Genomic DNA, 25442 nt, shown 5'->3' with positions numbered 1-25442 from the left:
GTCACGCCGCAATCCCTTCTCCTCCATTCTCCTCTCAGGATCTTGGGCACGCACGCACACGCGCCCGGCGTGAGTTTTAAGCCACCAGGTCCGGGACACGAACCGCGGTCGACTACGTGGGAGTCCAGTGACATAGCCATTACGCTAACTGCTGGTTCCCTGTATGTTGATTTTTGATCCTGTCGCTTTACTGAATTTGTTCATTATTTCTAGGAGATTTGTGTGTGTGTGTGTGTGTGGATTCCTTTATATTTTCTAGGTAAATAATCATGTCATCTCAGAAATAATTTTAATTATTATTCAAATGTTTTTTATTTCACCCTTGTGTCTATTGCATTGGGTAGGACTTCCAGCAATATGTTGAAAAGAAGTGGAAACAGTCGTCTCGTCTTTTTCCAATTTTCCCATTCAGTATGATGTTAGCTATGGGTTTGTTGTATATGGCTTTTATTGTACTGGGAAATGTCACTTCTGTACTAATTTTTTCAAAGTGTCTTAATCATGAAAGATAATGTATTTTATAATATACTTTTTCTGTTTTTTTTAATCTTTCTTTCTGTTAAAGTGGTGTATTACATTTATTATTTTGTGTATACAGAGCCATCTTGTATGCCTGGGATAAAGTCTAATCTTCATAGTGTATAATCTTTTGAATGTGTTGTTGGATACAATTTGCTAGTATCTTTTGAGGATTTTTATATCTGTACTCATCAGTCATATCAGTCTGTAGTTTTCTTTTTTGGTTATGTCATTGTCTGCTTCTGGTATCAATGTGATGGAGGTTTGATAGAACTCATTTGGGAGAGTTCCTTCCTTTGAAGTGAATGTGGGTTAGCTTTTCTTTATAAGTTTTGTAGAATTTAGAAGTAAAGCCATCAGGAGTTGGACATTTCTTAGTAGGAAGACTATTACTGATTGAAACTTGTCACTTGCTATAGGTCTGTTCAGGCTTTCCATTTGTTCTTGGTTATATGTTTTTTGAAATTTGTCCATTTCATCTAGGTTTTCTCATTTGTTGACATATAGTCACTTCCAGTATTTTCTCATGATCTTGTGTCTTTCTTTTATAAATGTTGTAATGTAGCCTGTTTCGTTGCTGATTTTATCTGGTTCCTTTCTCTGTTCTTTTGTTTAGTCTAGCTAATGGTGTGTCAATTTTGTTTATCCTCTAAAAGAACCAGCTTTTGGTTTCATTTATTTTCTGTATGGTTCATTGATTCTCTATTTAATTCATTTCTGTCTAATATTTATTATTTATTTTCTTCTGGTATTTCTTTGTTGTTTTCCAAGCTTCTTGAAATGTGCCATTAAGTTGTTTATTTGTCATCTTTCTACTTTTTCTTGTGAGCACTAGTTGCTATGAACTTCTCTTTTATGACTATTTTTGCTGTGTCACATAGGTTATGGAGACTCATTAGGCATTATGACTAGTTACAATTAATCCTTTGGTATCAGCCTTAATTTATTCAGTAGTTATGAATTTATTCAAGGGTAGGTTGTTTAGTTTCCATATATTTATGTATTTTCAATGGTTCTTTCTGTAGTTGATTTTTTTTTTTTTGGAGAGGTTTTTGCTATAGGATGCGAGTGCTTCCCAGAAGACAGAGACAGAGAGAGAGAAAGTGAGAAATCACCCACTGGGGGGATGGCCACAGCCCAATCCATTCTCCTCCTTTCTCCTCTCAGGATCTTCGGCACGCACATACACATGCCGGCTTGAATTTAAGCCATAGGGCCCAGGACTCAAACTGTGGTCGACTACATGGGAGTCTAGTGACATAGCCATTACACTAACTGCTGGTCCTTCTGTAGTTGATTTTAAGTTCAATTCCATTAAAATCAAAAAATGTGCTGGATATAGTTTCTACAGTTCTGAATTTATAAAGACCTGTATTATGCCTTATCATATGGCTTATCTTTGAAAATGTTCCATGTAAGAATGAGAAAAGTATGTATTTTATGGTTTTGGGGTGAACTTTTCTAGAGCTGTCGGTCAAGTCCATTTGGTTTATGGCATCATTTAGTTCCTGTGTCTCTTTGTTTGTTTGTTTGTTTGTTTTTGTCTACATGATCTTCCCAGAGGTGACAGGTGGGTGTTGAGATCCTCAATGATATTGTAATTTCTCTTTTTTTTATCTAGCAGTTTACTTCAAGTATTTGTGTGTTTCCATGTTAGAGGCATATATATTTATCTGTATTATCTCCTATCGGTGAATTATCCCTTTTAGTACTATATAGTGACCTTCTTTGTCCTTTTTTTGCAGTTTTTGTCTTGAACTCTATTTTGTCTGATATCAGTATTGTGATTCCAGATTATTTATGGTTTCTATTTGCTGGAATAAGTACTTCCAGCCCTTCATATTCAGTCTATGTTTGTTTTAATCAGTATAGTGTGTTTCTTTTTAGCAGCAAATAGAGGGCACCTGATTTCTTGTCTATTCAGCAAATTTGTGTCTTTTAATTAGATAATTTAATTGCTTAATATTTAATACTATTATTGATATTTGTGGACTTAGTCCTGCTATTTCATTATCCATTTTCTTTTTTTTTTTTAAATTTTGGAGAGGTTTTTGCTGTAGGATGTGTGTGCTCGCCAGACAGACAGAGAGAGACAGAGAGACAGAAAGTGAGAAATCATCCCCCATGGGGGATGGCCCCACCGCACCCCCTTCTCCACTTTCCTCTCGGGATCTTGGGCACGCACGCACATGCACCTGGCGTGAGTTTCAAGCCACTGGGTCCAGGACGTGAATCACAGTCAACTACATGGGAGTCCAGCGACATAGCCATTATGCTAACTGCTGGTCCCTCATTATCAGTTTTCTTGATTCTGTTTGCTTCTAGTCTTTTTTTTTGTTTTCTCAATACTTCTTGAAGAGCTGGTCTATTGTTGGTAAATTCTTCAGTTTTGGTTTACTTCAGAATGATTTTATTTCTTCTTTCCATTTTAAGGATAATCTTACTGGGTATAGTATTCTTGGTATCTTTTTAAATATTCATTATGTATGTAAATATGGAATTATTTGGTTGCATTTAATATTCTTGTGTGTCCTAACATTCTAAAATATAAATAGAGTCTCAGGATATGTATAACATATCATACATTCTAACATTCCATGCATTGGCATCTCAATGGAGAATAAAAATATGTAAGTGTAGAAGTCACATTTTTAAAAATTAATTTTTGAAAGATTTTTAAATGTGGTAAAGTCACAAACTTATAGAGTCAAGAAGTTATAAATCTCAGTAGAACAAATCCAAGGAAATTATATCCAGGAAGAACATATTTTTATTAAAAAAAATAGTGAAAATGGCTGTCTTAATCCTTTTTTTTTTTTTTTGGAGAGATTTTCACTGTAGGGCACGTGCGCTCGCCAGACAGAGAGAGATATAGAGACAGAAAGCGAGAAATCACCCCCCAGGGGGGATGGTCACGCCGCAATCCCTTCTCCTCCATTCTCCTCTCAGGATCTTGGGCACGCACGCACACGCGCCCGGCGTGAGTTTTAAGCCACCGGGTCCGGGACGTGAACCACGGTCGACTACGTGGGAGTCCAGCGACATAGCCATTACGCTAACTGCTGGTTCCCAAAATGGCTGTCTTAATATCAGATATATTATACTAAGGAAAAGAAAAATCACCAGAAATATAAAAAAGTCACAAAAATATAAAATGTCACTTCAACCAGAATTCATAAAGATCCTCAACATGTATGGACTTACGAAAAGACTTTCAAAATACATGAAGCAAATCCTACAGAGTTAAAAGAAGAATAATAAAAGAGTTAGATCCACAATTCTATTGGAAGGTTTAACTCTCCTCTCTCAGTATGTAATATAAGGGGAGTTCTTACAGAGCCACGAGAGCAGGCTGAGTGCATGTATGCATACTCAAAATCCTACCAAGGTGATGATTAGAGAAAGGGAATCCTGATTTATGAGACTCTGTCAAGGATATTTCTTTCTCTCTGTCTTTGGCAAATGCACAAATGTACATGCTATTATGGATAAAAAAATATTTTTGAAGTTCATGTTAAAATAGAATTATAGTATGAGTTATTATTTTGAAAATCCATGCACATCTTTATTACAAAATGTATTTTCAATGGATTTTTTTTTCTTTTTTTGGAGAGGTTTTTGCTATAGGGCATGTGCGCTTGCCAGACAGAGCAAAAAAGAGAGATAGAAAGCGAGAAATAACCCGCCAGGGGGGATGGACACGCCACAATCCCTTCTCCTCCATTCTCCTCTCAGGATCTTCGGCACGCACGCACACGTGCCCGGCGTGAGTTTAAGCCACCAGGTTCGAGACTCGAACCGCAGTCAACTACATGGGAGTCCAGTGACATAGACATTACGCTAACTGCTGGTCCCAATGGATTTTTAATAAACCTCTCATATTAATACACAGATTCAGTAGGAAATTTAAAAAAAACTGAACAACTATACCAATCAACTTGACGTAATTGACATGTATAGAATACTAACATTATCAGAATAATATTCTTTTTTTTTTTGAGAGGTTTTTGCTATAGGGTGCGTGAGCTCACCAGACAGACAGAGAGAGACAGAGAGATAGAAAGTGAGAAATCACCCCTGGGGTGAGGGAGAAACCACAATCCCTTCTCCTCCATTCTCCTCTCAGGATCTTGGGTATGCACACACACACACACCCAGTGTGACCTAAACGCACATGCACTGGGTCCAGGACTCAAACCACGGTCAACTACATGGGAGTCTAACGACATAGCCATTATGCCAACTGCTGGTCTCCCGAATAATATTCTTTTTATATACACATAAAGTATTTAAGATAGACAGCATCTCATGTAATTAACAAACCATAGTAAATTCAAAGAATTAAAATTATATAAAGCATATTCTCAAACCATTAAGAATTAAGCTACAAATTAGTCAGAATAGTACTTGAATAAATTCCCAAATATTATGTAGTTAAACAAAACATTTATAAATAATCCACGAGTCAAAAGGAGAACTTATGGGGATATTAAAAATATTTTGAACTAAATGAAAATGAAACAAAATATCAAAATTCATGAGATGCTAGTTATGCAGAGCTTAAAGTAAATCAAAATTAAAGGCTTATATTGGGAAAAAAGGAAAGTTCTCAAATCAATAATCCAGCTTTTTTCAAAATAATAAGCAGAGAAATTTTCAAAAATAAAGGAAGTAACACAGATAACATCTGGAATCAATATGATTTAGCACAAAAAAAAATGTAGAACATAAATGAAACCACAAGCCAACTCGATGAAAAAGTTTAAGTTGATAAAACCTCTAGGCAGACTGGCAAAGAAACAAGAAATGTAGTAAAAAAGGAAAATCCCTCCAAATCCTTCTGTAATAAAGAGGATAATAAGGGAACATAAAAAGAATACTCAACAACAACTTAAATAAAAGTGTTTAGTTCTGTAAAAGAAATGATATTATCAAAATAAATAGGTCATTTTAATACTCACATAACTAATAGGAACTAATAGGAAAATACACTTCATAACTAAAGTCTGACCAAAAAAAAAAAAAAAAATACTCCTAACGCTTATTATTTTACTTTTGAATTCTGATATTAAATGTATGAGGAAGAAATAATGCTAACACTATGGAATCTCTCAAGGGATAAATAAATAAATAACTCAGAGAAAGAGAAAATTTGAGATAGAGAGGAGGAGAAAGGAACCTTTCTCCACTCATTTAATGAAACCAGCATTACCCAGATAACAAATGTGGAAACTTGGATTTTGAGAGGATCCTAAACAGTCCCTGATAAGATGGTTTCACTATGCCTAGACTGTACAAGCAATCTGGTTTTTGCTGAACACATGCTCTACTTCTTAGTATCTGGATTTTCACTAGTATCTTTTTGGTCCAACCCAAAATAACCTCCTGAGTGTTGCCTCTCTATGGGCATCCCTGGCAAAAACAGTGCATACAGATTGCTTCGCTTCTGTAGTTGGAGGAGTGAGCTCTTTACAGAAGAGAACATATCCAGGTACAAAGCTATTCACATGGATAGCTCAAGAATTTGCCTGTGTCTTTGCCCCCCCTTTTTAACAACTTATTATTAATAAAAAATAAATCCTTTAGTGCATCTCAAAAGTACAGTGGTCTTGAGTATCCCCAACAAAGCATGACCTCCAGTAGAAGGCAAAACTGTTGGATATAGAACTCATTGCTAGGGGTTAGAGGCTTAGATGTGTGTGTGTCTTGACTAAAATAAGATAATAAAAGAATTTAGAAAGAAATGATATCACTATTTTGCAACATGACTGTGATTATTGTATCACAATACTATGCATTTTTTTGAAACATAAAACTGTACACAAAAAGATTCGGTTTCTATTACTATAATTTTAAAATAAAATTGAAACCAGAATTCGAAGAAGCATAAAACCAGTAGATGATGGTTTGTGGAGGAAAGAATATGCAGAATATTTACTATGTGCTAAACAGTTCTTAAACTAATTTACAGATGCTACCTAAAATAGTCTTGAAAACTCCAAACAATGAAACTATGATCCCCTCTTTAACAAAGAAATTTACAAATGTTAAAATGCTTTTTGAAGGTCACATTCTAACATTAGTAGGAACACCAAAGTAGACATATTAATATATGTCAAAAACAGCAATCGCAACCTTTCTTAGAAATAAACAAATTAAGAAGTCCAGAAACAGAATAAATTCTATTACATGTAATAAATGAAATGAAAACAATTTTTTTTTCTAGTTGGCCAAGTTTATTTAGGAACACTGGGAAACAGAAAGATATATGGAAATCATCAATGTAGGACCAGGGGCCTCTTCATTCCAATACAGAAGGGATTACTGAAAAATTACACATTTTTCCACTTGTCTTGAGGCAAGGCATTGGAATACACGGGTGGGACTACTAGAGCCAGAAAGGACTACAGATTGTAGGTCATCAGCAAGATACATCAGAAGTCAGTGGTGCAGAATTACTCCGCCTAGAAAGGTAGTCCGAGTTTCAGGGCTAGTGAACCATGATGTTACAGGCATGGAGGGTGAGAGAGTCCTGTGATATCTTCAGTAGTAATTTCAATAGTAGTAGCCAAAGCCTGAGCCATAGCCACAGCCATAGCCGCAGCCCAGTCTACGGAAGCCACAGCCATAGCCACAGCCATAGCCATAGCCACAGCCCAGGCCTCCATAGCCATAGCCAAGGCCTCTGTAGCCACAGCATCCATAGCCACAGCCGCCATAGTAGTTTCCGCAGTAGCTGCCACACATGGTGTTGGTTGTTGAGGTTGTCGTTGTAGAGGAGTGGAGGTGACTTGAGTCTGGACAAGTCTCCCTGTAGAAGGCCTTTTATATGTCTTTAGTGTGGGTGTGACCTACCACATGTGTCATTCCTTGGCTAATCTTATGACAAACAGAATAAATTTGTTGTTTCTCAACCATCAGCTAAAGCCTCGGATGCATGAAAGAGGCTTGTTTTATCTGGCTACTTAGGATTCCTCTGAAATAATTTCGTGCTAATAATAAGAGGATACAGTTATACCTACACATATTTGCATCATACCATATATTTATTTTAATTTCTACACACTTGCATTATTTCAAGAAGTAGCTATGGCAGAAAGCCAAATTTGAGTTGCTTTTGGAGCACAATAAAACCCATACTCTTGTCTTTGTAATTCCACAGCCAATAGTACTCATTTTTGACCAATGAGTTTTTCCTATAACTTTTTTAAAGTTACTTTTTCTTTTTTAGTGTTTCAGCTGACTCTCCAAGTATGAAAGAATATAGCATAAAAAATTACAATGTTCATTTATATCTAACATAATTAACAGAAAGCCAGCTCATTAAAATTTCTTAAACAACCTGAGCCAATTTCATCTCTAGTTTCTACTTACACAAAGTATTGTTCTAAGATGTCTAATTCTTCAGGATACTAAAAATAATTTATTTTGTGAGTAAAATTTCTGTTTCTATCTTACTATAAGAAATAATAATAATGGAGGGTTTTATTTCATTGAGACTCCTATCAGTTGCCATCTTTGATACATACCATTTGTTACCTTTTAGAAATTTAGGAATTGTTGCCAGTTATGTGCTTATGAAAGTTATTCTACTATAAATGTCAGTATTTCCCAAGACTCATTGTAAATCTACACTTACAAACAGAGAGATTATTGACACTTTGGGATATATGATGATAAACTAATAGTCTTTGTTTTTTCATACATTTTATTTTATCAATATATTAGACAAAAATAAATTGCTTTGCAAATATATATGATATTAACTAGGTCATCATTTTTTTAAAAGTTTTCTATAGGGCCTGTGTTCTTGCCAGATGGAGACAGAAAGAGAGACAGAGAGAGAGAAAGAAGGAAAGAAAGTGGAAAATCACCCCATTGGAAGATGGCCATGTCATAATCTCCTCTCCTCCCTTCTTCCTTCAGGATTTTGGGCAGTTATGCACATATGCCCAGTCTGTTTTTTGATCCTCCATGTCCAGGATTCCAACTGCACAACTGCTCTTGTGGGATCCAGTTGTCTTAAGCACCACATCACCTGAGTGCCCTGGTAATCTATTTTTAGTCAGTCACTTGGAACTCTGGAATAACCACTGAAATATTGATGATTTCATTATTTTTACTGTAGTAACCCAGGTTATTAGACACAGTAAAATCAAGCATCTTGTTATTTTCTATAAACAGCTGAATTGTAAGTCTTCGGAATGATACAGGAAAGACATGTGGTTATGCACACATATTATAATCAATGCCAAGGAGATGATACTCCAAAAAAAGCTCCGTTTTTCAAGATTGTTAATATGTATCTCTTTATATAATTCCTAAACTGTGTCAAAGAGGTGGGATTGGCTTATTCAGCAGTAAAGCGGGTTGCAAGACAGGAAACAACCACCTGTACTTTAGTTAACCAGGTGGAGTTTAGGACACAAGATATTTGCAATTCACTCAATTCATCTATCTTGAAAAGTAATTTGAATTAGTTTAGAGAAAGTAGACAAATAGTATAATAGAAAAATGTTTTTCTATTAATAATTAGGTCAACCTCAATCATTCATCTATGTATAATACATATTTAGTACATTCTACTTATTTTTTTATTGCTAAGTGTATTTTGGTAAACTAGACACATTATTATGGTTACATTCTATTTCAATTCTTCCATCATAGAGATAATAGTTGTTAGGAAATGCCAACTGTGTCATTTCAAATTTTTCTCTACAGAAAGTATTAGTTACCTCAAATCTCATATTTAGACTCCATCAATCATTTGTCATTCAACTTAATATAATTGTTTTAGATATCATTGGCTAAAAATAATGATAGTCAGTTTTTTAGATTTAAGTCCTATACTTTGTCTAGATATAAACCAAAAAGGTATATAATTACCTTACATTAGTTCATTGACAAGCAGTAACTTAGTGAATAGTGTTGTAACTGGTTAAAGTGAAGGGAAGATACAGTCAACAAATATTATTGAATATTCCCAATATAAAAACATATAAAGATGATTTTATGATCATTTATTTTCAGGAATTATCCATCCCTTATGAGGAGCTGATGTTTATTTTATAATTGGACAATGAGTGCTTATGTATCATGACATTTCTTTTTTAATGAATAAACTTCATTTTTATCATTTTAATTACTTTTTTTTTTTTCAGAGAGGTTTTTGCTATAAGGCACGTGCGCTTGCCAGACAGGCAGAGGGAGACAAGAGGTAGAAAGCGAGAAATTACCACCCGGGGGGATGGCCATGCCACAATCCCTTCTCCTCCATTCTCATGGGATTCTGGGCATGAATGCACAGGCGCCTGGCATGAGTTTAAGCTACCAGGTCTGGGACTTGAACTATGGTTGACTACGTGGGAGTCCATCAACATAGCCATTATGCTTATCCCCATCATTTTAATTTCTAATTTATGTATAAGAGTTTCTCAAATTTATGGGATACACTGTAGTTTTTCAAAGCATACATCTATTGTGCAATGACCAAATCAAGGTAATAAACATATCTACTATCTCAGACACTTAGGATTACTTACGGTGCACACATTTAGGTCCCACTTTTCTGTTTAGCACTATATAACAAATACTGAATTGTCTGGACCAGCAGTTAGTGTAATGGCTATGTCACTGGACTCCCATGTAATCGACCATGGTTCGAGTCCCGGACCCGGTGGCTTAAAACTCACGCCGGGCGCGTGTACGTGTGCGCCAAGATCCTGAGAGGAGGATGGAGGAGAAGGTATTGCAGCGTGGCCATCCCCCGTGGGAGATGATTTATCACTTTCTGTCTCTCTATCTCTCTCTGTCTTTCTGGTGAGCACATGCGCCCTATAGCAAAATCCTCTCAAAAAAAGAAAATAAAATACTGAATTTTCAAAAACTGTTGCTACTTTACTGTGCTATAGTACTTTAGAACTCTTTTTCCTTATCTATCTTTACCCTTGTATTTGTTATTTAGGTTATTTTCATGTCCTGATTCTGTTCCCCTGCTTTCTGGCTTCTCAGATCTATTACATTTTCCACTTTTATCCAATAATGAGTGAGAAAATGCAGCATCTGTTTTTCAGTGTCTGGTTTATTTCACTTAGTATTATTTCTCCCATTTTTACTTTAAATGACTGGATTTCATTCTTGTTAATAGCATTGTATTTTGAATAGTATTAATAGAATTAATAGAATAATAGTATTATTCATCTGTTATTGGACACCTAGGTTGATTGCATAGCTTAGCTATTGTGAATAGTGCTACAATAAACATATGGGTGTATATATCTCTTCATCAAACTACTTTCTGAAGTTTTCAGTTCACAGAAACTTTGAGCAGAAATAACTGAGAATTCCCATACACCCACTGTACCCCAATCACATACAGTCCCCCAGTCCCCCATTACTGAATACTGCACCAGAGTGGCACATTTGCTGCAACAGCTGATTCTACATTGATACAGCATCACCCAAAGTCCAGCTTATACTAAGACCTACTGTTGACATTTTATAATCTCCATATTTGAAAACATATGATGATATATACCCATCCTTGTAGCATGATGTGGAATAACTACACTGCCCTAAAAGTCCTCTGTGCTCTGCTTATGCGCACACATAGGCATATCATGTTTTTAATAGATTTTTGCTATAAGGCATGTGCACTCACCAGAAAGACAGACAGAGATGGAGAGACAGAAAGCAAAGAGTCACAGCCCTCCTCCTTCCAGGTGTAATGGCCAAACTGCAATCCCTTCTCCTCTACTCTCTTCTCTGGATTTTGGGCATACATGCACATGTGGCTGGCATGAGTCTCAAGTCACTGGGTCCAGCACTTGAATTGTTATCAGCTATGTGGGAGTCCAGGGTTATGTGATTCAATGTATAAAAGAACTTAAAACATAATAAGATAAAAAAGAAACACCTTTGAGTTTCCCAAGGTACCTTCTTAATGTACTATTCATTCCATAGACAATTAGAAAACTATTTTTTTCTTAAATGTATTTTATTTTATAATATATGATTTACATTTAATCAGTATACATCCTTATGGGGTACAATATGGTTCTTCAAAGCATGTGTGGTGTATGCAAAAATCAAATAGGGATATTCTATTCATCATCTTCAACAAAGAAAATGATTACAGTATGCTTTACACTTATGTTTGTTCTAATACACACACACACACACACACATGCACACAGATATAATTTTATAATTTGTATTGCCTCCTTTTTTTTTCAGAAAGAGAGAGAGATTTTTGCTATAGGGTACATGTGCTTGCTGGAGAGACAGAGACAGAAAATGAGAAATCACCCCCACCACCACCCAGGGAAGATGGCCATGCTGCATTCCCTTCTGTTCCATTCTCTCTCAGGAATTTAGTCACACACGCACATGCACCTGGTGTGTTTCAAGCCACCAGGTACAGGACTTGAACTGCAGTTGACCATGTGGGTATCCGACTCCTTAACCAAGGTCCCACTATTGCCCGTTTTTGTAATTCTGTTGTGCTATGTGACTTGAACTGCAGTTGACCATGTTGGTATCCAACTCCTTAACCAAGGTCCCACTATTGCCCTTTTTTGTAATTCTGTTGTGCTATATCATTCCATAACCCATTTGCCTAGTTTATATGTATATGTTATAGTAGGTAAAATTAATAAGTTACATTTTTGTATTAACACAGGAGCATAAACACAGTTTTACACATAGACTTACTTGCCCTCAGAAAATTATATTATCTTTGGAGAATAAACTCCAGCAGTCTATAATATTAAGCAGCTAAAAAATAAAAATTGGGACATATTTAAGAAAATTTAAGATCTCCTAGAAGAGAACCATATTCACCAAGAAAAAAGTACAGTAAGTTGTTAGGGTTACCAGGACATTAATACGCATCAGAGAATTTAAATACACACTTTACACTAAGTTGAAATAGAAATTATAATATCATGAATGTGGAGTATAAAATATTCTTTGACAAAGGTCCATTGTTTCTTTCCTAAGCAAATTGAGCTGCAATTACCTGATTGTTTCTCTGTGTGTCTAGGTGACTGACCTTGAATGGAAATATTTTTTAAATATAAAAGGAACACATGAAAAAACAGGCTGATAGAAGACTATGGTAGAAAAATGTAGAGTTTTACAACCTAGGATTCTGTGTAAAATATAAGCCAGTAGAAATTCTTCCCCCAAAAAAGATAAACCATGAGATATACCAGTCTGCCCACTAGTTACTTCTGTCTTTACAACTCTCCCATTAGTCTTCTGAAGTTCTGCCCCAGGCCCATGCACTCCTGGATCTCTCATCAAGAGAGAACGAGAACTAAAATCAAGAATGGTGATGATTACGATGACGACGATGATTCCAGAGAGAAGCTTACATTGTTTATAAGATCCCAAAGGAGTGTACGCATGTAAGCAAACACCATGTAATTAGGAGACAAATTCTGAATGAAAGGTACATGGTTTTATTGTAAGCACCTGACACAACAGCAGAGTCCTGAATATATTGGGTATGAGAAATTCAAGAGACATTTAAAAAACACCAATTAGTTTGGAAATAAATCAGTCATGTGTATGTTTTTCCCACGTACTATTTAGGATTAAAAATATGATGATAAATGATGCAATCTATCAAGTCTTCAAATATTTTCAAAAGAGAAAGCAATATAACTATACAGAAATCTATGGGACCAGCAGTTAGCATAATGGCTATGTCGCTGGATTCCCATGTAGTTGACCATGGTTCAAGTCGTGGCCCCGGTGGCTTAAACTCACGCCGGGCCAAGATCCCAAGAGGAGAATGGAGGAGAAGGGATTGCAGCTGTGGCCATTCCCCCTGGGGGAGGGGGGTGATTTCTCGCTTTCTGTCTCTCTGTCTCTGTCTTTCTGATGAGTGCATGTGCCCTATAGCAAAAACCTCTCTAAAAAAATTTAAAAAATAAATAACTATACAGAAATCTGTAATACTACTAGAAACTAGTAAAGGGTACCGTACCTATTCAAAAGTACCATTGTAGTCCCACTTTATTGTTGTTTTATTTTGGCCTGTGTTTTTGATGCTCTAACAAAGAAATCATTGCCAAGACCAATGTCAGAAAGCATTCTTGGGGTCAGCAGGTGACATGGTGGTTAAGGCCCATGACCAACAGCAGTCTGGATGCCTTGAAAATCATGCCAGGCATGTGTGCTTGAATGCCCAAAATCCCAGGAGTAGAAAGGATAGTGGCATGGCCATCTGTCCTGGGAGGTTATTTCTCCCTCTCTCTCTTACTGTCTGTCTTTGGCAAGCACATGCACTCTCTTGCAAAAACCTAAAAAAAAAAAAAAGGGCAGTTTGTCTGTAATATATTTTGAGTTGGCTTTTATATATAGTATGTGGTTGCAATTCAATTCATTTTTCTAATGTGGATATTCACTTTTCCCAAAAGCATTTAATAAGGAAAATTTCTCTTATTCTGGGTTCCCCCACCCATAATTAACAGACATTAACAGTATGTTCTCTATTCTGTCTATTGGTCTTTATGTTTATTTGTTAGATTTCATCAATGCACCTGCTGGAGAAAGACAAAGAGACAGTGAGAGGAAAAGTGAGAAATCATCTCCTGGTATGATGGCAACGCCACAATACTTCCTAATCTCCTCTCGAGATTTTGGGTATGAACATTTATACATCCAGCATGATTTTCAAGCTGCCAGGTCCGGGACATGAGCCATGGTCATCCATGTGGGAGCCCAGTGTCTTAACCACCATGCCACCTACTGGCCTTTTTATATCTATTTTTATGCCAATATTTTGAGATAAAAAAATGCGATGTTTCAGCCTTACTCTTCTTGCTCAAAATCCCTTTGACTATTTGGGAGCTTTTGTGGTTTCATATGAGTTTTAGGATTTATTTTCTATTTCTGCAACAATCATTGAGATTTTGATAGGAATTTTATTGAATTGTAGATTTCATTAGGAAGTATGTACATTTTAACAATATGAATTCTTCCATTCCTTGAACATGGGAAATTTTCCTATATATATTTTTAACTTTCTTCACCAATATTTTGTCATTTTTAGTACACAAATGTTTCACTCTCTTTGTAAAGTTTATTTGAATATATTTTGTTCTTTTCTATGTTGTTGTAAATAAATTGTTTTGTTTTAAATATTTTTTTTCAAATAGTTGTCAATGTATAGTAACAAAACAAATTTTCAGATGTTAATTTTGTAAATTTACTGAATTTGTTTATTCTAAGAGTTCTTGTTGAGTTGTTAGGGTTGTCAACATAGAAAATTGTATCATTTGCAAATACAGATAATTTTACTTTTTCCTTTCTGATTTACATGCCTTTTTTTCATGTGTGTGTGTGTGTGTAATTAGTATGGCTAAGCATTCTAGTTCTATAACCATAAGGGTGGCAAGAGTGAACATACTCATCGGATTCCTTATCTCAAGGGAAAAGGTTTCAACTTTTCACCAGTGAGCTGTGGGCTTTTACATGCAGCCTATCTTGCAGTAAAGTGAGTTTCTTCTATATCTAATTTGTTGATTTTTTTAACCCTAAATTTGTCAAATGCTTTTACCTCCTTACATTGACTGAGATTATCACGTGATTTTTTTGTTCTTTATTCTGTAAATGTGGTATACAACATTAAAAGATTTACACATATTCCGCCATATTTTTATCCCAGAAACAAATTCCACGTGGCCCTTATAATTAGTTCTTTTTGCTATGAATTCAGTTTGCCAATACTATTAGCACTGTTTCATTCATGTTCATCAGGATATGGGCCTGTAGTTTTCTTTTCTTACAATCCTTTTATCCGACTTTATTATCAGAGTTGTGACAATCTTAGAACATATATTTGGAAGTGTCCCTTCTTTTATATTTTTGGAAAGGGTTGAAGATTGATGTTAGTTCTTCTTTAGCTGTTAGGAAGAATTGATCAGTAAGGTCATCTGGTTCTGGGCTTTCTTTATTTGCAGGTTTTGAATTATTGATTTAGTGTTCTTATTTGTTATTGATCTGTTTGGATTTTCCTGTCTCTTCATGAGTAGTCTATTTTTTAAGGGTTACAGGGTGCATGTGTGTGCACAAGAAAAGAAGAGGGGTGAGAGACAAACTCTATTTGGGACATGGTCACCCACAATCATTTTTCTTCTCATTCTCCATTGTCAGGATCTTGAGCACATGTGTACATGCACAGCATATTTTTCAAGTGCAAAATACTGGGACTCAAAACCAGGTCAGCCACGAGGAATCCGGCTTTCTCTGAAGAATGCCTAACTGCTGTACCACAGGGCCAGCTCCCATGATTCAGTTTTGACAGATTTCATGTTTCTGGAAATGTATCCTTTTGTTCTCATTTGTCTAATTTTTTCTATGTGTAACTGTTCACAACAGTCCCTTATGGTCTTCTTTATTTCTGTGTCACTTGTTGTAATCTATTTCCTAGTCTGTGTGTAAGCAGATTGTCTATTTTTCTATCTTCCAAAAAGAAACTTAAAATGATCTTTTCTATTGTTTTAATATTCTTGATTTTATTTAATTCTGCTCTTATTTTTATTAGTTCTTTCTTCTGAATTTGGCTTTGTTTATTCTTATTTTTCTAGTTTCCTGAAGCATAACATTATGTTGACTATATGAGATATTTCTTCTGTTTTTAATTTAGGCATTTTTTTAAGAACTTCCTTCTTAGTACTACTTATACATGCCATAAGTTTTCATATATATGGTTTTGTTTACATTTGTCCTGAGATATTTTCTTTTTGATTTCTTCTTTGATCCAATAATCTTTCAATGGTGTTTGTTTAAGATACCAGACCATAGTGCATAAATAAAATGCAATTCCCTGCAAGGCAGACCCACAAGGAAACACTGCCAAATCAAGTCTAGAGACCCCCTGGAGTATGCAATGCTCTTGTGAGCACATGATCTGTATTGGCTACAGCTAAGCTAAGGGTGGATCGGCACTTTGAGAACCTGTCAGGGATGCCGTATGCCATCTTCCTGTCTCTGTCTCTCTGTCTGTCTCTCTGACTAATGGAATAACTCACTCAAAAAACCAGAATGCGTTTAAAAATTTCTTTGTATTTGTGACTTTTAGTGTTTTCTTATCTTAAAGTCACTAGTAGGGTAGACTTTATAGTAAATGTTCTTATTACAAAAACAATAATAGCAACAACTGAAAAGTCGGAGAGAAAACTTACTAAGGTGATGAATTTGTCTGTAGCATAGATTGTGTTGATGTTTTTTTGTTACACACTTATCTTCAAGCTCATAACATTGTATATATTAAATATGTACAGCTTTTTGTACATCAGTCAATGGTTTTAAATGGTTGGATTAATAAATCTAGAAACTATAATAATAGCTCAAAAATAAATCGCAGTATGTAACATAAGTTTGCATATTATACAATAAAATGTGTAATTCAGTTCCTTTTTTTTTTTTTCAAAAAACCTCTAGAGGTTTTTTTTTTGAAAAATTGACAACAAGACTCATGAGAAAATGTCAATAGTTCAGTATTTTATGAAGGAGAACCTTCAAGAATTTCACAATAAATGGATATTATGAAAACTATGTATAGGTTTCCATTTCTTTTATAAACAAAATAAACTCACAATTTCAATCTACCCTTCCACAATTTTTAAAAGTACCCTCATATATACGAGAAAGACGTACTTGCCTAGAAAGAAGATTGAAGGAATCAGAAGTAAAACATCAATACCATACAGCATGGATTAGCAGGCGGGGCCACAATAAACATGAACTCTAAGGTCTTTTACATGGTAATGGAAAAGATTACCCCTTCTGTTCACACTACATAGGCACCCTTCCAAATAATGGATATTTCTAAATAAGCAAGATATTAACAGTGGTCTATGTATGAAAGATTCTTCTGTGAACATAAGTTCTGAAGGAATAAATATCCATCTTAACTTCCAGAAATATAAATAATTCTTTCTAAGGATAGAAATCATAAGGTAGCCACCAAACTCTATGTATCAATGTATGGACTCAGAATTTGTCCATCTTTAACAATAGTAAAATTGCAACCCATTTTTTAAATTCTAAGATTCATAGCATTTGGGTCATGGAATGTATAAACCTATGGGAAATGTTTGATCCAATAGCAAAATTTAAAGAAAGAAAATAAGTGTTTGTTATGAGAAAGTTAATTTAAAGGAAAATAATTATCAAAGGCAGAAAATTTTAAATGAGGTAAAATAGAAAAGTTTTAAGAAATTCTCTGAGAATTTGGAGCAAAACATAAAATGTTAAATATTATGTAAAAAAAAAAGTAAGAGATGTGCATGAAAGATTCTAATGCCAAAGCATTGGGATTTCATAAAGTGGCAAGTAGAGAAAAAAAAGAGAAAAGAATGTAATGGGAGAATTTTACTGGCAGAGGGGTAAGAATTTATTTTTTCAATCATTTTACTTTAATATTACTGAACATGATATTAATAACTAAACTTACACTTATTTTACATTTAGTAGGTGAAAAATCCCTGCTACCATGTAGGCAAGATAAACAAGTTATTTAAATGAATACACAAAAAGACAAAAAAGAGGCATGAGATAAGTATGTGGTGTATCACAGAGATTTGTATGTATGACTAGTTCCTCTCATCATTGTCAGAGAATTATTTTAAGCAAGTTATAAGTGAGCAAACAAAACAAGCTTCCTTCATGCCTCTGAGACTTTCATGGTAGAGAAACAACAAATGTATTTGTCATAAAATTAGCCAAAGGCATGACACATATACTGGGTCACACCCACACTGAAAGCATATAAAAAGCCCTCTATAGGGAGAATTGTCTAGACTCAAGTCACCTTTAATCCTCTCTACCCAACGACAACCTCAATAACCAACACCATGTGTGGCAACTACTGTGGAAACTACTATGGCAGCTGTGGCTATGGAGCCTGTGGCTACAGAGGCCTGGGCTGTGGCTATGGATCCCTGGGCTGTGGCTATGGCTGTGGCTATGGTGGCCTGGGATATGGCTATGGAGGCCTGGGCTGTGGCTATGGCTGTGGCTATGGATGTGGGTCCCGCTCTCTCTATGGCTGTGGCTACAGATGTGGCTGTGGTTATGGCTCTGGCTTTGGCTACTATTGAAGAAGATGCTATGGGATATTCTCACCCTCTATGCCTGTGACATCATGATTTACTATCCCTGAATCCCATGTGCTTGGCCTACCCTACCCCACTAAGGTTTGGGTAATCCTGCACCACCAACTTCTGACGTATTTTGCTGATGACCTGCAATCTGGTGGCTCAATTTGACTCTAATTGTCCTACCCATGTATTCTAATGCCTTGCCTCAAGATAAGTGGAAAAATGTGAAATTCATCTGTAATCCTCTAACGAGACTGACGAAGTCACTGGTCCTACCTTGATAATTTCCGTATATCATTCTGTTTCCCACTGTTCCTAATAAACTTAGTTAACTTGAAATAACAGAACTGGTTTTCATTCTATTTATTACATGTAATAGAATTTATTTTATGTTTTTGGATTTTTAATTTGCTTTTTTCTAAGAAAGGTCGCAATCGCTATATCATATAATGCTATATATTGATTTAATATTTCTACTGGGTCATCTGGAAAGTCATGACACATTTTTGCATAGAAAAATATATCATTATCCAGATGACCTAATACTAAAAGCATTTTTAAATTATTTATTTTTTTAGAGAGAGTTTTGCTATGGAGCATGCTCACTCATTAGAGACACATAGAGACAGAAGCAAGAAATCATGTTATGGCCACACCTCAATCCCTTCTCCTCCATTCTCCTCTCTAGATTTTGGGCATGCCTGCACACATGTGCAGCGTGAATTTTAAGCCACCAGGTCTGGAACTCAAACCACTGTCAACTACGTTGAAGTCCAGGGAAGTAATCATTACACCATCTACTGGTCCCTCAAAAAGGATTTTAATATTTATAAATTTTCTCCTTTGTAAAAGATGGGTGCGTATCTCTTTTGCTTGAAGTTTTCAAGACTAATTTAGATAACTTCTGCCAATTATTTAATTGCTGCTTACTTTATAGCAAATATTGTAAATTTTTTTTCTGCAAAACATCATCTACCAAGTTCCATGCCTGTCCAAATCCTATTTAAAGTTTTATTTTAAAATAATGTATATTCTAGGACAGCACTTGGCATGAAGGTTAAGGTGCTAGAACCCATATGTCCAACTGGGTGTGTTAAATCTCAGACCTGGCAATTAGAAAATCACACCAGGTACATGTGCCCAAAATTCCAAGAGGAGAAGGGAGGAGAAGGAATTGTGGCATGGCCATCCCACTAGGGGATGATATATTACTTTCTCTCTCTCTCTGACAAGTGCAAATGCCCTACAGGATAAAAAAAAATGACATACACAAAAATTGATTCTTTAATATACAGTTCTGTAATTTTAACACTGTACAAGGTTGATAAAACAATCACAGTTGGGGCCAGCAGGTGGCATAGTGGTTAAGGTGCTGGACGCCCATGTTTTTTACCACTGCTGGAGTCCTGAACTCCGGGTCATGAAACTCATGCTGAGTGTATGCATGCCCAAAATCATGAGAGGAGAATGAAGGAGAAGGAATGATGGTGTGGCCATCCCCCCTCGCCCCCCCTCCCGGAGGTGGCGGTTGATTGCTTGCTTTCTGTCTCTCCAGCGAATGCATCTGCCGTATAGCAAAAACCTCTAAAAACAAGAAAAAATCACAATTGGGGCCACCCAGTGGCATAGTAGTTAAAGCGCTAGACCCCCACATGGCCAACCATAATTCAAGTTTTAGACCTAGCAGTTTGAAAATCATGTCAGGCACTTGTGTGTACATGCGTCAAATCCTGAGAGGAGTCTGGAGAAGAGATTGAGTATGGCCATCTCTCCTGAGTAATTTCTCACATTCCCTATTTCTGTCTGTCTCTGGTGAGTACACATGCCCTATGACAAAACCAAAAATAAATAAACAAATAAATAAATAAAAACAAGATGTAAAATAGTGCCTTCACTCTTCTCCTAAATTTCTCCTAACAAAACTTAAAGGTCGGGGCCGGCAGGTGGCATGGTGGTTAAGGGCGCTGGACTCCCACATGGCTGACTACAGTTCAAGTCCTGGACCTGGTGACTTGTTTTCTCACTTTCTCTTTATCTCTCACTCTGTCCCTCTCTGGTTATATAAATTAATAAATAAGGCTAAATAAAATAATTCTTTAAAAAAAAACCCTTAAAAGTCAATCTTCTCATACTACTAAACACTGGCAATAACTAATTGCCCCATATTCTGTAGTTTTTGTCTTTTCTAGAAAGTTATGATTGAATAGGGGGTCCCCAAAATGGCTACTATTGAATATGCACTAGAAGAATTTATAAAGCTGAGCATGCAGTTGAACTCATGACTAGGATTTTATAGTAAAGTAGTAAGCATGCATAGCTAGATTATAAGGTGGAAAGAGATTCTGGAAGTATTTGTGTGGATACTTTTGCATGAGGATATATTGTTCTTTTCCACACAAAGCTCACCCTGTTCTCAGCAACTGAAGCAGCTTTTGTGTAATTTTTGCCCAGGGAACCCCATGGCTCTATTAATGGGAAGAGTTGAGGTTGAGGGGTGGAGGGGTGGGAGAAAGCAAAATTCCAGACACTCAAAAGGAAAGCATGTTCAGCAAAAACTACATTGTTTATGCAAAAAATCAAGGCATAGTGCAAGAAATTTATTACATAGAGAATAGTGGGAATGCTCCTGAAATTTAAGTTTCCAGATTTGGTATTAGGATAATGCTGGTTTCATGAAATGAGGAAAGTGTGCCTTCCTCTCTCTTTTTATTCTTTCTTTACTTTTATTCCCGCTTTCTGTCTTCTATCTGTATGAATTTATTTCACTTTTTCTAGAGAGATTTTATAGAATAAGTAAAATTTATAAAATTTTATAGAGTTAGTGTAATTTTTTTTCTTCCATGTTAGATGGAGTTCAACAGTGAAATCATGAGATCAGGAATTTTCTTTATTGGAAGGATTTTAATGAAAAAAAAAAAAACTATTTTGGGACCAGCAGTTAGCATAATGGCTAAGTTGGGAAGAGTTGAGGTTGAGGGGTGGAGGGGTGGGAGAAAGCAAAATTCCAGACACTCAAAAGGAAAGCATGTTCAGCAAAAACTACATTGTTTATGCAAAAAATCAAGGCATAGTGCAAGAAATTTATTACATAGAGAATAGTGGGAATGCTCCTGAAATTTAAGTTTCCAGATTTGGTATTAGGATAATGCTGGTTTCATGAAATGAGGAAAGTGTGCCTTCCTCTCTCTTTTTATTCTTTCTTTACTTTTATTCCCGCTTTCTGTCTTCTCTCTGTATGAATTTATTTCACTTTTTCTAGAGAGATTTTATAGAATAAGTAAAATTTATAAAATTTTATAGAGTTAGTGTAATTTTTTTTCTTCCATGTTAGATGGAGTTCAACAGTGAAATCATGAGATCAGGAATTTTCTTTATTGGAAGGATTTTTAATGAAAAAAAAAAAAACTATTTTGGGACCAGCAGTTAGCATAATGGCTATGTCGCTGGACTCCCATGTAGTCGATTGTGGTTCATGTCCCAGACCCGGTGGCTTAAAACTCACGCCGGGCGCGTGTGCATGCATGCCCAAAATCCTGAGAGGAGAATGGAGGAGAAGGGATTGTGGTGTGGCCATTCCCCCTGGGGGGTGATTTATCGCTTTCTGTCTCTCTCTCTCTGTCTGGTGAGCACACACACCCTTTAGCCAAAACCTCTCCCCCCACCAAAAAAAAATATTTTCTCAGTAGGTATGTGAGAATCTATTTCTCCTAGAGCAAATGTTGGCACGTTCTGCCTTTTACATAGTCCAACAATTTTATCTCATTGATTGAATTAATGAGTATAATATTATTCTTTTTTCTCCCTTGTAGTCTTTTTATAACTAGGATTTGTGGTAATTTTCCTCATTTACCACTGCTATTGGTAAAATCTGTCTTCTCTGCTTGTCTTTCTGCTAGCCTTTCTAGTGGTTTTATCAACTTAATTAAACTTTTTATAGAATCAGCTCATGGTTTCAATTATTTTTTCTATTTATTTTCCATGATAAATTGTATGAATTTCAGATTATCTGTAATCCTTCACTTTTTTTAAAATCATTTACTGATTATTTTGGAGGAAATTTGGATTATCAATTTGAGAACTTTCTTTTCACATAGACATTTAATGCCATATGTTTCTCTTAAGTGCTGCTTTATTTGCATCTCAATAATTTTTACATGTTCTATTTCATTTTCATTCATTTGAAACTTTTTTTTCCTTTGGCTATAGGGCTTGAAAAAGCTTTCTGGAGAGAGATAAGGAAGAGAATGAGAAATTACCCCCCAAAGGATGGCAAAATAACAATCCCTTTTCCTTGATTCTTCTTTTAGGATTTTGAGCATACATGCACATGTGCTCTGTGTGATTTTCAAGCCAGCAGGTCCAGGACCAAACTGTTCCACCAGCCATGTGTGATCTAGTTGCCTTAACCTCCATACCACCTGTTGGACCAATCTGAAATATTTTAATATCACTAGAAATTATGTCTTTGACACTCAGGTTACTTATACATATTGGTTTTACTACCAAATGTTTGGAGATATTTTAAGTAATATTCTTACTGATTTGTCGTTTAACTTGTTTTGGTCTATGAAAACACTTTATATATATTTTTAAGTGGTATCTGTTTATTTCTTTTTCATGGAAGCCAGTGACAACAAGGACATGAGTTTCCATAATCTTTGGGACACTCCTAAAGCAGTCTTAAGAGGGAAGTTCACAGCTATTAGTCCACATAAGGGAAAGATGGAAAGAAGGCAAATGGATCACTTAACATCATGCCTCAGAGAATTGGAAAAGCAATAGAAAAAATATCTCAAAAAAAACAGGAGAAAGGAAATAATAAAGATACAAGGAGAAATAATTGAAATAAAAAATAAACAACCTATACAGAAAATAAATGAAAGTAAAAGCTGGTTCTTTGAAAAGATAAACAAAATTGACAAACCACTAGTGAAACTTATTAAGAAGAAGAAAGAAAAGAACCAGGTGAATCAGATCTACAATGAAGCAGGCAAAATTACAACACACATAGTAGAAATACAAAGCATTATTAGAGGATACTATGAACATCTGTATGCCAAGAAACAAGACAATCTGGATGAGATGGACAAATTCCTGGGCACATATAATCTACCAGGATTGAGCCAGGAGGATATAGAAAGACTGAATAGACCTATAACAAGCCAGGAGATTGAATTAGTAATAAATAATCTCCCAAAAATGAAAAGCCCTAGTCCTGATGGATTCACCTCTGAATTCTACAAAACTTTCAAAGAAGAGTTAACTCCCATTCTCCTCGATTTATTTCTAAAGATCCAAAAAGGTTAATCTCTCCCTAATTCACTCTATGAAGCCTTTATCACCCTTATCCTTAAAACAGATAAGTAAAGGACAAGGAAGGAGAACTGTAGACCAATAACCTTGATGAATATAGATGTAAAGATTCTCAGCAAGATACTAGCAAATTGTATCCAACAACTTATAAAAAAGATTATACATCATGATCAGGTGGGCTTTATTCCAGGAATGCAAGGTTGGTTCAACATATGCAAAACCATAAATGTAATACACCATATTAATAGGAATAAAGATAAAAACCATATGGGCATATCAATTGATGTAGAAAAAGCACTTGATAAGAAACAGCATCCCTTCATGATCAAGACTCTCAGCAAAATTGGCATAGAAGGGTCATTTCTCAACACAATAAAAGCTATCAATGAAAATCCCATAATGAACATCATCCTCAGTGGAGAAAAGCTGTAAGCTTTTCCTCTAAAAACGGGTACAAGACAAGGATGCCCACTTTCTTCACTCCTTTTCAATATAGTACTGGAAGTCATCGCAATGCAATCAGAAAAGAGAAAAAAATGAAAGGCATTTGAATAGGAAAAGAAGAGGTGAAACTCTCTGCAGATGACATGATTGTATACATAGAAGACCCAATGGTTTCCATGAAAAAATTTCAGGAAATAATATATGAACACATTAAAGTTGCAAGATACAAAATTAATATCCAGAAATCTATAGCATATCTGTATATGAACAACAGGCAGACTGAGGTAGAACTGAAAAAATTATTCCATTTACCATAGCCACAAAAAGTATAAGATACTTAGGGATAAATCTAATCAAAGATGTTAAAGACCTCCACAAGAAAAAGTACGAGAAGATGAAAGAAAGAAATTGAAAATGACACAAAAAAGTAGAAGAATATCCCACGTTTCTGGTTTGGACGAATTAATATAATCAAAATGGCAATTCTACCCAAATTAATCTACATATTTAATGCAATGCCAATCAAAGTACCAGACACATTCTTCACAGATCTAGGAAAAACTATCATAAATTTTGTCTGGAATCATAAAAGACCCTGTATTTCCAAAGCAATTCTGCACAAGAAGAGTGGAGGGGGTTGCATCTAACTCCCTGACTGAAAAATATACTACAAAGCTGTGGTAATCAAAGCAGCATGATACTGGAATGAGAGAGACATATGGACCAATAGAACAGAATAGAGTCACCAGAAATAAATTCCCAAACATACAGTCAACTAATTTTTGAAAAAGGGTACCAGTTTATCAACTGGAAAATGGAAAAACCTCTTCAGCAAATGGTGCTAGAAAAACTGGATTTCACTTGCAGAAAGATGAATATAAATCTCTACCTCTCACCTCTGACAAAAATAAAGTAAAGGTGGATCAAAGATCTAATTTTAAGACCTCAAACTATAAAACTGCTCCTAGAAAACACTGGGGAAACTCTGAGAGACATTTGGGGTAGGCAAAGACTTCTTAAATAAGACCCCCAAAGCACAGTCGATAATCC

General features: G+C 35.5%; 1 protein-coding gene across 1 annotated transcript; it reads left to right on the top strand.

Annotated features, from left to right (window-relative positions):
- The first annotated feature begins 18389 nt into the window (after window positions 1-18389).
- Window positions 18390-18635, top strand: LOC106735570 (keratin-associated protein 6-5). Its single transcript, XM_014590426.1, has one exon. It carries the CDS (start codon window positions 18390-18392, stop codon window positions 18633-18635), a length of 246 nt encoding a protein of 81 aa, XP_014445912.1.
- The last annotated feature ends 6807 nt before the right edge of the window (window positions 18636-25442 follow it).

Source organism: Tupaia chinensis, unplaced genomic scaffold (genome assembly GCF_000334495.1).
Source record: "Tupaia chinensis unplaced genomic scaffold, TupChi_1.0 Scaffold000443_1, whole genome shotgun sequence".
Lineage (NCBI taxonomy): Eukaryota > Metazoa > Chordata > Mammalia > Scandentia > Tupaiidae > Tupaia > Tupaia belangeri.
This window is presented reverse-complemented; position numbering and strand designations above follow the sequence as displayed.

Coding starts and splice junctions, on each gene's coding strand:
- LOC106735570 (XM_014590426.1), top strand. CDS start 18,390: ATGTGTGGCAACTACTGTGGAAACTACTATGGCAGCTGTGGCTATGGA.